The sequence below is a fragment of the Anolis carolinensis genome, chromosome 4 (genome assembly GCF_035594765.1).
Source record: "Anolis carolinensis isolate JA03-04 chromosome 4, rAnoCar3.1.pri, whole genome shotgun sequence".
NCBI classification, from domain to species: domain Eukaryota; kingdom Metazoa; phylum Chordata; class Lepidosauria; order Squamata; family Dactyloidae; genus Anolis; species Anolis carolinensis.
Genome location: NC_085844.1, coordinates 42,044,663 through 42,059,757, shown reverse-complemented (window position 1 = coordinate 42,059,757; position 15,095 = coordinate 42,044,663). Strand labels below are relative to the sequence as shown.

The window sequence follows — 15,095 nt, the reverse complement described above, 5'->3', positions numbered from 1 at the left end:
ATGCCTGGTGTAGACCCATAATCCAGTTTAACTGATTTATATGAGTCAGCACTGACTACATATAATCCAGTTGCAGTTGGAGATAGCAACCTTCTCAAGCCTCCTCTATTTGATGTTTTGTTTTATATGTCAGTTTATTTCCAGAAGTGTATGTCTAACTTGGAGCCCACGGTGGTGCAGTGGGTTAAACCGCTGAGCTGTTGAACTTGCTGACCAAAAGATTGGCGGGGTGAGCGCCCGCTGTTAGCCCCAGCTTCTGCCAACCTAGCAGTTCGAAAACATGCAAATGTGAGTAGATCAATAGGTACTGCTCCGGCGGGAAGGAAATGGCACTCCATGCAGTCATACTGGCCACGTGACCTTGGAAGTGTCTACAGACAACGCCGGCTTCGAAATGGAGATGAGCACCAACCCCCTTGAATAGGATACGACCAACGTTGGGGGAAACCTTTACCTTTACTTATGTCTTACTTAGTTTGCCATTTCTTTAGCTCCATATACTTGAAGCAGTGGTGTGAGGGATGTGATTTTAAATGACATTTTCTAATGATTGCAAGTCCCATAAGTCCTAATTTGCTAGAGGCTCTGTTGGCCAAAAACTGCTGATGCTTAGGAAAAAGACTACCATAGGAAGGTGATTATTCTCTGTGTTCTCAAGGATGAATCTAGCAAGTATTCCCTAAATTTTTGATGTGCTTGAAGTGATACATGCAAATAGATAAGCCCGCCCCCAGATGCCATACTCGGGGGCAGAGACTTGAAAGAATCACGTGTCTAAAGAATCACGTGTTGCTTTTTGCTTGTTAGAACAGAGAAGCCAATAGAAATGTATGTTAGTTAAAATGCTTGTGACTTAATTTCAGACCAATGGGATGTTTGATCTTTGAAAGACATGCTTGTAACTTTCTGGAACAGTGATAAAAAGCCATTGCAATCAGTTTGGGTTGCGACAAAACCTTTGGATTGCATGGTATATGTGATTTGTCATTATTGCTTGGCCTGCAATAAACAGCTTCTGCAGTTTGAAGATTCAACTTTTGGTGTCTTTCCAACCGTGCCCTCTTCACCAAGGGGACTCCTGTCTTCATTGGGAGTGGCTGCAGACTATGTAACTGGTTCAGTGACTGTTTAGAATGTTCAGTTTTAAAAGGATGACAGAAGTCAGTTGAGGCTTAAGTCTGTTAGAGTGCAGAAGCCAGTGCTAGGTGTTAGAAGACAGTTGAGTCTTGAATCAGCTTGAGTACAGAAGTCTGTTTTGAGTGCAGAACCCGGTGTTAGAAGACAGTTGAGGCTTGTGTTTCCTTGGAAATAGACTGTTATTCAATAGAGCTGTACAAAGCAACATAGTTTTAAAGAGACTGTCAAAGATTATAAGTTAAAGATACAAACTGAACATTTTAAGCTTAACCTGACAAGAAATGTACCTGCATATTTAAATACATGAAGTTATGAGTAAACAAACACGTTATTGTAAAGAAGTCTAGATCATGTGACTGGTTCAATGACGCTTTAGAATACAGTTTAAAAGGATGACAGTTGGATGTTAGTTGAGGCTTGAGTTCCTTACAAGTAGACTATTACAAAAGAGAGCTGTACAGAGCAATATAGTTTTGAAGAGACTGTTAAAGATTATAAGTTAAAGATACAAAATTAAAAATTTTAACCTGACAGGAAATGTACCTGTGTATTCAAATACATGAAGTTATGAGTAAAACAAACATGCTATTTTAAAGAAGTCTACTTGAATCTTTGCCTGCTGAAAGCATCGAATAGAAACAAAATATCTATGAGCCCAGTGATCTTCCATTGCCCGATAAACTAAGGAACACCTCTGAAACTCTGCTACCCAATAGGTTATGATCCTAATAGGTCATAATCCATTATCCCAATAGTTGCACTGGATGGCAGTGTAGATGGGGCCTTCTTGCACTGCTGTTACTGCATGTCTCATTTTGATTGTTTTAAAGGGCTTTAAAATATTTCAGTGTTTTAATTTGCAAATTTATTGTTTTTAATTTCATATTCATACCTTTATTATATTTTTTTGTGTTAAACTTGTATTTAAATAAATCTGTTGCTAGCTACCTTGAGTCCCATTATAGAGAGAGAAAGGTGGCATATAAATAACAACAATAAAAATAATATCTCGTGGATGCTTTTATGTCTAGGAATCAACCACCTGAGATTTTAAAAAGGAGTTTTGATTTAAATTAATAATCTTTCTAAAGCTTGATGAGCATGTTCCCTTCCCCCCAAATTAATATCTGGAATATTTCCTGTGCTCCTCTCTAATTATTTTATTGAGTTTCTTTCAAGCAATGTAAAGTATGACAAAGAAAATATTTTTTTTCTTTGCTCACTAGTTAGAACCCACCCATGTCCATGGAGGTGCTTTTTATGGGTGATATTCCTTTAGCTCTCATTTATTTTAAAACACACACAGAACCAGTTGTTGGGGTTCTTACTCAAATGGATATGCATATCCATATCCATTATGGATATGCATATATAAGTATATATGTCTAAATTAGAAGTCTATCAATAAATTAGTTATTATTTTTTTAAAAAACAACAACACCCTGATACCCTGACTGCACAACAGGAGCATATGAAAAGCAACTAAGTAATCCCATTCAATACATTTTATGAAGTAAGGAGGGAAAATAATTCATACAGTGGGCCCTCAATATAATGATAATAATAATAATAATAATAATAATAATAATAATAATAATAATAAATCATCTTTATTTATACACCGCCATCATCTCCCTGAAGGGACTCGGTGTGGCTCACAGAAGCACCCCAAGTGCCACATATTGACAACAATACATAAATATATGCACAGTGACATAATTGTAAAAACAACAATGCACATAAAATCCCAGCTAATAAAATTGTAAAAATTATTTTAAAAAATCCTAAAATGTAGTAGAACCTGCAAATAAAACTGGCTATAATATCTGTTAGGGTTTCACTCCAGGATCCCTGTGGATGCCATAATTTGTGGATTCTTAATTCCCATTGTATACAATGGCATACTAATATGGTGTCCCTAATATAAAATGTCAAAATCAAGGTTTGCTTTTGGGATTTAAAAATATATTTTCAAGTCATGGGTGGTTGAATCCAAAGATTCAGAATCTGGAAATACCAGACCCATGTAGTAATAGGCCAGAGGAGTTAAATTGGCTTTAAAAATCTCTTATCAAAAGTAGTGCAAGGTTTTTTTCAAATTACTGCTATTATTATTTTCAGGACTTGACTTTTAATTTCTGCTATTGTTGCACAAGTAAAGAGGATTGGTTCTCTGAATGAACAAATGTTATTAGTTTTCAGACTCACATTCCAGCACCAATAATTCAAAGGAGTTTTTCCCCCTATATTTCCACTCTTACATCACATTACATTATGTCTAAGGGTACATTTATGTTATGGAATTAATGCAGTTTGATGCCACTTGAACTGCCATGACTGAATGACATGGAATCCTGAAAGGTGTAGTTTGGGGAGGCCCCAGCACTCTTAACCAGAGAAGACCTTGCAAAACTACAACTCCTGGGATACCATAGCAGTTCAAGTGGTGTCAAATGGCATTCATTCTATACAGGCAGCCCTTGAGTTACAAACATCCGACTTACAAATGACTTATAGTTAGGAACGGGACTGAGACAACAGGAAGTCAGAGAAATCTACCCCTCAGAAGGGAAATTCACTCCTGGAAGAATTGTCGTGAGGAAAAGATGTCTACATTGAAGCTTTATCACCAATCCTTGTTTCCACAACAAGCCAAATATTTCAAAATCCAATTATCACAGGGACAGAGAGGGAGGTGAAATCTTTTGAACAGGGGCAAAAACAGCAAAACAAACACCACAGATGTGTTAACCTTTCCTTATACTATTAAAAGATATGTATGTATGTATGTATGTATGTGTGCATGTATGTATATATCAGTGGGTTGCTGTGAGTTTTCTGAGCTGTATGGCCATGTTCCAGAAGCATTCTCTCCTGACGTTTCAGCCACATCTATGGCAGGCATCCTCAGAAGTTGTGAGGTTTGTTAGAAACTAGGCAAGTGAGGTTTTATATATCTGTGGAATGCCCAGGGTGGGAGAAAGAACTCTTTTCTATTTGAGGCAAGTGTAAATGTTGGAACTGGCCACCTCAGTTAGCACTGAACAACCTTGCAGCTTCAAAGCTTGGCTGCTTCCTGTCTGGGGGAATCCCTTCTTGGAAGGTGATTAAGTCAGTCCTGATTGTTTCTTGTCTGGAATTCTTCTGTTATATGTATATGTATGCATATATATGTGCATATATATATATATACAGTAGAGTCTCACTTATCCAACATAAACGGGCCGGCAGAACGTTCGATAAGTGAAAATGTTACATAATAAGGAGGTATTAAGGAAAAGCCTATTAAACGTCAAATTACATTATGATTTTACAAATTAAGCACCAAAATACCATGTTTTACAACAAATCGACAGAAAAAGCAGTTCAATACCCGGTATCGTTGTGTAATAATAACTTGTTTATTTGTTGAATTGCTTCCGACTCTTCGTGACCTCATGGACCAGCCCATGCCATTGCTTCCTGTCGGCCATCGCCGCCCCCAGTTCCTTCAGGGTCAAACCAGTCATTTCAAGGATATCATCCGTTCATCTTGTCCTTGGTCGGCTCCTCTTCCTTTTTTCTTCCATTTTCCCCAGCATCATGATCTTTTCCAAGCTTTCCTGTCTTCTCATGATGTGGCCAAAGTATTTCATCTTTGCCTCTAATATCCTTCCCTCCAGTGAGCAGCTGGGCTTTATTTCCTGGAGGATGGACTGGTTGGATGTTGTGGTCCAAGGCACTCTCAGGATTTTCCTCCAGCACCAGAGTTCAAAAGCATCTATCTTCCTTTGCTCAGCCTTCCTCACGGTCCAGCTCTCGCATCCATAGGTTACTACGGTGAATACCATTGCTTTAACTATGCAGACCTTCGTTGCCAGTGTGATGTCTCTACTCTTCACTTTTTAATCGAGATTGGTCATGGTTTTCCTCCCAAGAAGTAAAGGTCTTCTGATTTCCTGGCTGCAGTCTGCATCTGCAGTGATCTTCACACCTAGAAATTCAAAGTCTGTCACTGCCTCCACGTTTCCCCCTCTATTTGCCAGTTATCGATTAGTCTGGTTGCCATAATCTTGGTTTTCTTGATGTTTAACTGCAACCCAGCTTTTGCACTTTCATCTTTCACCTTGGTGATAAGGCTCCTCAGCTCCTCCTCACTTTCAGGCATCAGAGTGGTATCATCTGCATATCTAAAGTTGTTAGTGTTTCTTCCAGCAATTTTAACTCTGGCCTTGGATTCATCAAGCCTTGCACGTCGCATGATGTGTTTTGCGTACAAGTTGAATAGGGAGGGTGAAAGTATGCAGCCCTGCCGCACTCCTTTCCCAATCTTGAACCAGTCTGTTGTTCCGTGGTCTGTTCTTACTGTGGCTACTTGGTCTTTATACAGATTTCTCAGGAGACAGACCTGGTATGGTGACTTGGTATCCCCATGCCACCAAGAACATGCCACAGTTTATTATGATCTACACAGTTGAAGGCTTTAGAATAGTCAATAAAGCAGAAATAGATGTTTTTCTGAAACTCCCTAACTTCCTCCATTATCCAGTGGATATTGGCAATTTGGTCTCTCGTTCCTATGCCTTTTCTGAACCCAGCTTGGACATCTGGCAACTCTCGTTCCATGTATTGCTGGAGTCTACCTTGCAGGATCTGGAGCATTACTTTATTGGCATGGGAAATTAGTGCCACTGTGCAGAAGTTTGAGCATTCTTTAGTGTTTCCCTTTTTTGGTATGAGGATATAAATTAGTTTTTTCCAATCTGATGGCCATTCTTGTGTTTTCCATATTTGCTGGCATATAGCATGCATCACCTTGACAGAATCATCTCTCATAATTTTAAACAACTCAGCTGGGATCCTGTCGTCTCCTGCTGCCTTGTTATTAGCAATGGTTCTTAAGGTCCATTCAACCTCACTTCTCAGGATGTCTGGTTCTAATTCACTCACCACACTGTCAAAGCTATCCTCTATATTATTATCCTTCCTCTACAGTTCTTCTGTATATTCTCGCCACCTTTTCTTGATCTCGTCAGCTTCTGTTTGGTTCTTGCCATCTTTGTTTTTGATCATGCCCATTTTTGCTTGAAATATACCTCCAGTGTTTCTAATTTTCTGGAAGAGGTCTCTTGTCCTTCCTATTGTATTGTCTTCTTCCACTTCCATGCATTGCTTGTTTAAAAATAGTTCCTTGTCTCTTCTGCCTAACCTCTGGAATTGTGCATTTAATTGGGCATATCTTCCCCTATTACATTATGATTTCACATATCTCACAAATTATGCACCAAAATATCATGTTTTACAACAAATCGACAGAAAAAGCAGTTCAGTACACGATAACTTTGTGTAATAACTATATTTACAAATTTAGCACCAAAACATTGCAATATATTGAAAACATTGACTACAAAAACATTGACTACTAAAAGGCAGACTGTGTTGGATAATACAGAACGTTGGATAAGCGAGACTACTGTATGTATACACACATACACACACACATATATAGCTGGAGTTACACTTAAAAAATAACATGTTCCGATTTACATACCAATTCACCTTAAGAACAAACCTCCAGATTGAAACCTATCTTGGTCGTAACGTGGGGACTGCCTGCCTAGTCCATAGATAGAGCGATGAATTAGGGTGTGCACCCAGTCGCAACCTGCAGGGGGAGCTGCAGGGCGGGCTCCTCCCAAAGGAGGCGGGGAAAGGGTTGCCTAGAGACTTCAGTTGAGCGGCAGAGTGAGAGAGAGAGAGAGAGAGAGACCGACTCGGCGGGAGTTGCTGTTGACAACTCGCCGTTGGCTGGGCCTCACCGGTGAGAGGCGGGTTTAGACCGGTTTCGTGCCGCTACAGCTCCGAAGACAGGGTTGGCGGTGGGAGGAAGAAACAGACGGAAGGATCGGGTATGAAAGGAGAAGCGCTTTCCCTTCGTGGATTCTGGACAAGAGGCCGGGGAGGGAAAGAAGGGAAGGGTTAAGGGACTAAGTCTTTGCCCCTGATTCGCAGCCACAGCGAGCCCGCCTTTCTAGAAAGGCCTTTTTTTCTCCAGGGCCGCTTTGAGACCTCCGCTTTTTGTTGTATTCTGGTTGCCTAACAACGCAGAGGAGCTCCTTAAAGAGACAGGACGGGAGCGAGAGTTACTTTTCTGTTCCTCACAACTCAACCTTCCTCTTGTCTTCCCCACAACTAAGGCCTCTTCCACACAGCTATAGAAAATCCACATTGAACTAGATTATATGGCAGTGTGGGCTCAGATAACCCCACTCAAAGTAGATGTATTATTGTGGATGATCTGCCTTGATATTCTGGGTTATATGTCTGTCTGAAGGGCCCTTAGACTGGAGCTATGCTGCCAAATAATGCAGTTTCAAACTGCACTGTATGGTCAGTGGATACTTATGTAATGCAGTTTGAACTGCATTATATGACTGTGTAGATGGGACCTGAGACCCCTTCGACACTGCAGTATAATCCAGATTATCAAAGCAGATAATCCAGGTTATAGAAGGAGATAATCCACATTTGCTTTGAACTGGATTATATGAGTCTGCACTGCCGTATAATCCAGTTCAAAGCAGATAATCTAGATTTTACATGGTAGTGTAGAAAAGGCCTGACTCATATATTTCCGGGTGTTATTGACTGATCCAAGTGCCTGCTTCCTGATATTCATTTAAATGAAAATATGTATATGTTGGAGAGAGCAATCTTATCAAGCCTCCTCTAGCTAATGTATTGCCTGTTTATAATGTGTCGTTTATTTCCTGAAGTGTATGGGCCCTTCCACACAGCCATATAACCCAAAATATCAAGGCAGAAATCCCACAGTATCTGCTTTGAATTGGGTTGTCTAAGTCCACACTGCCATATATTCCAGTTCAAAGCAGAAACTGTGGGATTTTCTTCAGTTGTGTGGAAGGGGACCTATGTCTCCTTTGGTTTGTAGCTTTCTTAGCTCTAAGTACTTGAGGAAGTGGGAGGGGCTGCAGATCATGTGAGTGGTTCAGAGCCTGCTTACAAAGCAGTTTAAAAGGATGACAGTTGGAGGTCAGTTGAGGCTTGAGTTCCTTGCAAGCAGACTGTTATAAAAGAGAGCTGTACAGAGCAATATAGTTTTGAAGATTCTGTTAAAGACTATAAGTTAAAGATACAAATGGAAACATTTTTTAAAGCTTAACCTGACAAGAAACGTACCTGTATATTTAAATAAATGAAGTTATGAGTAAACAAACACGTTATTTTAAAGAAGTCTACTTGAATCTTTGTCTGCTGAGAGCATGGAATAGAAACAAGATATTTACATGCCCAGTGATCTTCCATTACCCAATAAACTAAAGGAACTCAGCCACGCAAAACGTTATGATTCTAACAGGTCATCATCCCCAATAGGCTATGATCCGAACAGGTTATGATCCAATAGTCCAATAGTATATATAGCTTGAAGTTCATTTAAACTTAAATTAGTTATATTTAGTTTGAAGAAGACAATGGCTGTATCCACACTGTAGAATTAATGTAGTTTGGCACCACTTTAACTGCCATAGGTCAATACTGGGAATTGTAGTTTGGTGAAGCACAGATAATCCAGGTTATTGTAGCAGATAATGTGGATTATCTGCTTCGATAGTCTGGATTATCTGTGTCGAATTGTAGTTTGGTGAGGCACAATCATGGGAATTGTAGTTTGGTGAGGCACTAGCCTCATAGTGGAAAAGGCTAATGACCCGGTAAAACTACAGCTCCCATGATACCATAGCATTGAGTCATGGCAATTGAAATTGTGTCAAACTGCAATAATTCTACAGTGTAGATAAACCCATAATCTTATATGTCCCTGTGTTATTGATTGATCAAAAAGCCTGTTTCCAGATATCCGTAGAGTATCTAAGGTCATTTAAATTTAAAAGTTATACTTGGTTTGAAGAAGACAATGGACGTATTGCTGTAGTTTTGGTATAATAGTCTAGCATTAACATAAGTGCTTCCAAAATACAGAGAAGATACTCCTCAGCATGTTAATTTAGAAGAAACTGCCACGGAATTGGAGTATTGGAATATGCTCTACTAAGTGTGCATGAGATTGTACAGTGGGCGCTTGGTATTGGGTGCAGCTTGGTTCCAGGACCCACATGAATAGCAAATCCTGTGAATGCTTACATCCCATTATATACATGGCATATTAAAATGGCGTACCTTATGTAAAGTGGCAAACCAGGGTTTTAAAATGGTTTTCAAGCTGTGGATGGTTTAATGTCCTGTGGGTGCTGAATATGTTGATACTGATGGCCGACTGTATTGTGGAGTGACTGGTGTAATGTGAAACTCCCAAAAGCACTGAAGCCAGCCAGTAGTGAAATGGGATGCATTGAGGCTAATACTGAGCGCAATGTAATCTTTAAGCATCAAAAAGCCTGGATAGTTTGTACAAGTGTGACAGCATAACAGACCCAATAAACAACTAGAACTCCATCTTTCCCAGGTCTTGCCTGCTGCTTTTCTGGTCAGGTTTCTGTGGTAGACACCAAGTCAGCATGCTCATTCAGGATCATGTCTTGAGTGGCAGTTTTTTTAAACCATTCATCAACCTGACATTCACAGCAGCAGCATTTTCCAAACAGAGAGACTGTTGCTGTCCACGGTATTTGAACTGTGGGACAACTTGAGGACACTTTATTGCTCCTAATTTTCTATTTAAGGTATAACTGTCTCTGTTACAGCTAAAGTGTAACTTTTAGAAAAATAAATGGTTAATTACTAAGTTATTCGCTACTACCTTTAATAACCCTGTGTTGTTTCTAGAATCCACAAAATGATGGCAGAAGATTTAGACCAATTTCTTGAAGAGCAAAAAGCCAAGTTGGCACAAGACAAGGCAAAACTTGAAAATGATCCACCTTACATGGAAATGCAGGTAAGATTTTTACACTTCAAAAAAGTTGATGTGAAATGAACTCAGAGCTTGGTATGTTATTTTTTAAAAGGGCAATCGTTATTGGATTCAGTCTTCTCCCATGAAGAAGAGTTGTGCTGTTGCGTTTATGGCCCGCACAGTCTATCCATATTACGTCAGTCAATTCAATATTTTGTACAAACTTTGAATTGCTACCCAGATAATTCAGTTTTCATGTAAGCTGCACTGAAATGGCATCTTACATGAAAATATAAATGATATATAAAATAATAACATTTTAAAATAATGGACTGCATTCCAGTGCCTTATGTAAACACATACTTGCTAGGAAGTATAATTTTAACATTTGTGCCACTCTTCTATGAAAAATGCCCCGAAAATACTATAATCCCTCAATTGCATTCAAAGAAGACTCAGTGAAACTACAGAGTGGTGTTTTGAGGTGTTCTATCATTTATGCTTTTTCTTTCCAGAACAAAAGTACTGAAAAGCTTTCAGAGACCAGCAAAATGTTAATATCCATGGCTAAAGAAAATATACCTCCAAATAGTCAAGAGACAGTTGTACACGGTATTTATATGTTATTATCTTTTTAAAATAGTTATTGTCTTGCATTAAAGTAAATATACAGTATTTTGTAACTGCACAGCTAACTAGGCAGAAACTGATTTATAAAGTGGTCTTTCTCACAGGAAGGAGCAGGAGAAATGAAAATATCTATACTCATCATTAACCCCAAAAAATGACAGAGGGGTGACTTAAAGATGGATTATTCATTTCAAGTAATCATTTCAAGTAATATAATGTGCCTGGAATTGCTTGGTAGTCCAAAAAAACAAAACGAAAAAACCCAAACAAACCACTGATTGGATATGTGTAACAGTGTAGCTTCTCATGAAACATTGTTGTAGTTCTCTGCAGTGGCTGTTTTTTATCCTGCATTCACATGAACTATAGTATTGCTCCACGTATACCCGGATAGCTTTTTTTTGTAGTCTCCCATAGATTAAATCTCTTACACTATGTAGGAAATACTGTTTGAATCTACATTTGGTTTTTGTGGCTTATATTAAGTTGCATATGTTCTTTCTATAACATTTTAGCAGAAGCTGAAATGCAATTAAGTCAAAACAAGAAGCATAAGATAATAGTTTGCTTTTGCTTGAGGAGGGAATAAGTTTGTCATATTTTTAATGTTTTTTTAAAAAAAAATAGAAAAAGGGGTAGAGTTCACTAGTCATGGGCCCGAAATTTGTTTCATTTGCTTAATTTGTGTTTTTGTTTTGTGCGTTCATTTGGAATGCACAAAACAGTACCCACCCCTCCCCCCGGAATGGAAATATCAGTGAAACAGAAAAAAGGTGGAAACAGTAGCCGTTTGGTCAGCTGATTTTTGGCACTCCCAGCGCTCGGCTGTAGGCCTAAATGGCAGGCCCAGGCTTGCAGGGATTACAGCTGAGCGTTCGACGTTCGTAAGTCCAGCTGGCAGGCCCTGGCTTACAGGCCCTTCAGCCAGGTGCCGGGTGCTCAACACTTGTATGCCCAGCTGGCAGCCTGGTCCTGGCTTTCAGGGCCTACAGCTGAATGCCAGGTGTTCGATGCTTGTAGGCCTGGCTGGCAGGCCCTGGCTTGCAGGGCCTACAGCTGAGCGCCGAGTGCTTTATGCTCGTAGGCCCGACTGGCAGGCCCTGGCTTGTAGGGCCTACAGCTGAGTGCTGGGCACCCAGCACACTCAGCTGTAGGCCCTGATTTGCAGGGCCTACAGCTGAGCACTGAGCACGCAGTATGCTCGGATATAGGCCCTGGCTGGCAGGACATACAAGCCCTGGCAGGTCCTGGCGTTTTGCTGCCAATGGGCTGAAAATCTTTGGTTGTTTTGGACCTTGGATTGAAAATCTCATTCAGATTATGTCCGCGCTTTTCTGGAAGCGGCGGACAGAAACGTAAACAGGGCCATATAAATGGGATAAACAGAAATGGATAGTGATTCTATACAAATGTACGAGACTAGAGTTTACTGTGTTAATTTCAGCTGGTAGAGATGGAGGAATTATTTAGATGGAACTAATATAAGGTTATTTCTGTATTTAATCATTCTGTTTTGTTTCATTTTTATGTTTTTATTTTAGTGTCTTTGTTCTTTATTTTTGAATTTGTTGGATATAAGTTACACTTTTGAAAATCTAATAAACTTACACTTGCTTTTCTCAAATCTGAGAACTTCAAATTGGGAAGAGTATACTGTATTTCCTTGCATAATAGTAGACAGCATGTAATAGTCGCACCCCCATTTTTGGGGTGGCAAAATTGGTATTTTTTGTGTTCCTTGCATTATAGTCACACCCTTCATTCACTCGGCCACACACCTGCTTGAGGGAATGAGTGAAGGGTGTAACTTGCCAGCATGTCTGCTGACCGAGTGAAGCCCCTTAGCTGGATTTTTTTTTCACTTTATAATGGGTGCACCCCCTTTTTTTGGTCAAAAAAGGGATAAAAAGTGTGACTAATAGACAGTGAAATAAGGTACCTGTTACTGTCATCACCTTTTTAATTCTGTATACATTACATTATCTTCTCTAGAAATCATGTAGTTGATTATACAGGTTGAGTATCTCTTATCCAAAATGCTTTGGATTAGAAGTGTTTTGGATTTTGGATTTTTCAGATTTTGGAATACTTGTATTCGAATATAAGTATGCCATGAGATACCTTGGAGATGGGACACAAGTCTAAATTTGAAATTCATTTGTGCTTCATATACACCTTTCATACATAACTTGAAGATATATACATATTATAATACTTCTGTATGTTAAATCAAGTTAGTGTTAACGGAACATCAGAAAACAAAGGTGTTACTATCTCAGGTACTCATCTGGACAGTTTGGATTTTTAAGTATTTGGGATTTCAGATTCCCTGATAAGGAATACTTAACCTGTTTTGTCTTTCTTGTATTTTCAAGTGACTATGTCTTCCTTTTTGTGTTTTATTTTGATGAGCTTTCCACATATACTTCCATTTTTTTTTGTCTTGGACTTAGTGAAAGATGCCTCCTATAGAGGGTTGTTGCATCAAGGTAGCTGTTACTTAGCAACATCTTTATTTTTTTCAGTGTACCATAGTTGTTTTACTTCTGCTTAAATTTAATTTATTCTGGTACATGCTGTCACACTGTTATTTTCAATTGCTTCCATCTGTGATCAAGATCGCTTATATCTCGAGAAAAATGCCTACGTTTTTTGTAGAAAATATTGTGGGAACCTGTGTTGAATTAATTACAACTGAAACTGCAGAATAATATTTGGGTGAGGAAACTATTATTAAATTGAATTTTTGCTTTATAATCTGAATTGACTTATGGAAAATTAAAAGAGTAATTTATTGGAGCAATGTGATTTTCAGATTGGAATAGGCAGTCTAAAGATGTGTATTTGTCCCCAAGTTACGAACAACATAGATTTTTGTAGGTTTGAATTGAATATGAATATAAGCCAGAAAAAGTACATTTTAAGTGTTACTCCAGCCATTTGTTTTGGACAATTTAGGTAAGGGTTAACACCCCTGTGGTGTTGTTTTCCTGTCTGTGCTTCTGTTCAGAAGATTTCACCTCACTTTCTGTCCCTATGATAATTGGATTTTGAAAATTTTGGCTTGTTTTGGAACAAGAATTGATGTTAAACTTCAGTGGAGACACCTTTTCCCCATGATAATGCTTCCAGGAGTGAATTTCCTTCCTAGGGGTAGATGTCTCTCACCTCCTGTTGTCTCACCCCTGTTCTTAACTATGAGTTGTTTGTAAGTTGGATGTTTGTAACTTGGGGACTACCTGTACATAGTTTCTTGACATTGTTTTGATTTTTGTTCCATATGGGCCCGAAATGAAAGACATTCCTAGCAGGATTGTTAGGGTAAAATACAATGAAGAGTATTGAGATATTTTCTTCTTCTTCTTCATTCACACAGTCATTTCCGACTCTTTGTGACGTCATGGATCAGTCCACGCCAGAGCTCCCTAAAATTTCTTGACTATGAAGGTCAATAACATGCCTCTAAAGATAAAATATTTTGACACATATTGAAAACTGTCTAAGATATATCAAGAATAAAATGTTAACCTATGGAAGTAGAAGATATTTTTGCCATAGATGTAGAAGTTGAGGCCAGTCACTAGTGAATTGCATATGGAATGGAAGAATATGAACTGATATTTATCTTGTCTTCTCCCACTTGAAGTGACACAATTCCGGTAAAAATTAGAGAAATTTGTTACAATTTTTTAACACTGATGCAACTTCATCTAACATTAAATTCTACATTTCTATGGAAAAACAAGACTTACAGTTTTAAAGAGAAGCAATTAGAGTCTTGAATGGACTCGCATGGGCGAGGTTTGCATAATCATTTGCCCTATTAAAAAAACATACCTCCCTCAGCCATTTTGTCTTCCTACAGCAAGAAACATACAAGCTGAGTATCCTTGCCTTCAGATGAAAAAGTTCAGCATTTGCAAAATACTTACAAATATATTACTGTCATTTAATAAGGTGACTTTTTATTGAATATGAGGTATTATAGTTATTTATAGTATAAATAGCTCTAAGAGTTGTCTTCTTTATTTTCCAGTGTCTCTTAAAAATAATCTTGTGCTCATTCAGAGGTTTTGGGATGAAATCATTTCATCCCAAAATTCTTATCTGATTTCAAAGATGTAGATAAGTTGACAAGTTGGAAAAATTAAAGTTAAATTCATTAAATAGCATATTTTTGATGCATGATATACTTTTGCTGAACTTAGCTATGTTTAGAGGTATTTTAGTATTAATAGTAGTAGTAAGTAGTCTGACAGTAGCTGAAATGACATCACCAAAAATGTCCTAATGTAACAATTAAGTGCTGTTCACCCTCAGAGGCATTTAGGAAAACATCATGATGGCACCCCAAAAAGTATGTGTTCCTTATTTTTTCTGATCCATATACTTGTTATGCCTTAAAACATAAAGAATACAATTCTTCCTAAAAATAAGGGTAATTTAATTCCACATTCTGTTTATGGCTACCTGG

At 38.5% G+C, this 15,095-nt stretch overlaps 1 protein-coding gene across 10 annotated transcripts in view; it reads left to right on the top strand.

Annotated features, from left to right (window-relative positions):
• The first annotated feature begins 6,853 nt into the window (after positions 1-6,853).
• cspp1 (centrosome and spindle pole associated protein 1) overlaps positions 6,854-15,095 on the top strand; it is a 58,150-nt gene continuing 49,908 nt past the window's right edge. For 4 of the 10 annotated variants that reach the window (XR_506108.3, XM_062980293.1, XM_062980288.1 and 1 more), the window contains exons 1-3: positions 6,854-7,025; positions 9,922-10,033; positions 10,507-10,603. Coding sequence is in view for 7 of the 10 variants with exons in the window: in XM_062980293.1 (XP_062836363.1) it covers positions 9,932-10,033; positions 10,507-10,603 (199 nt within the window). In the remaining 3 variants the exon portion in view is untranslated. Of the gene's footprint in view, positions 7,026-9,921; positions 10,034-10,506; positions 10,604-14,940; positions 14,979-15,095 lie in introns of those variants that run through there. The other 6 variants (XM_062980292.1, XM_008108547.3, XM_008108545.3 and 3 more) reach the window with 3 other exon arrangements.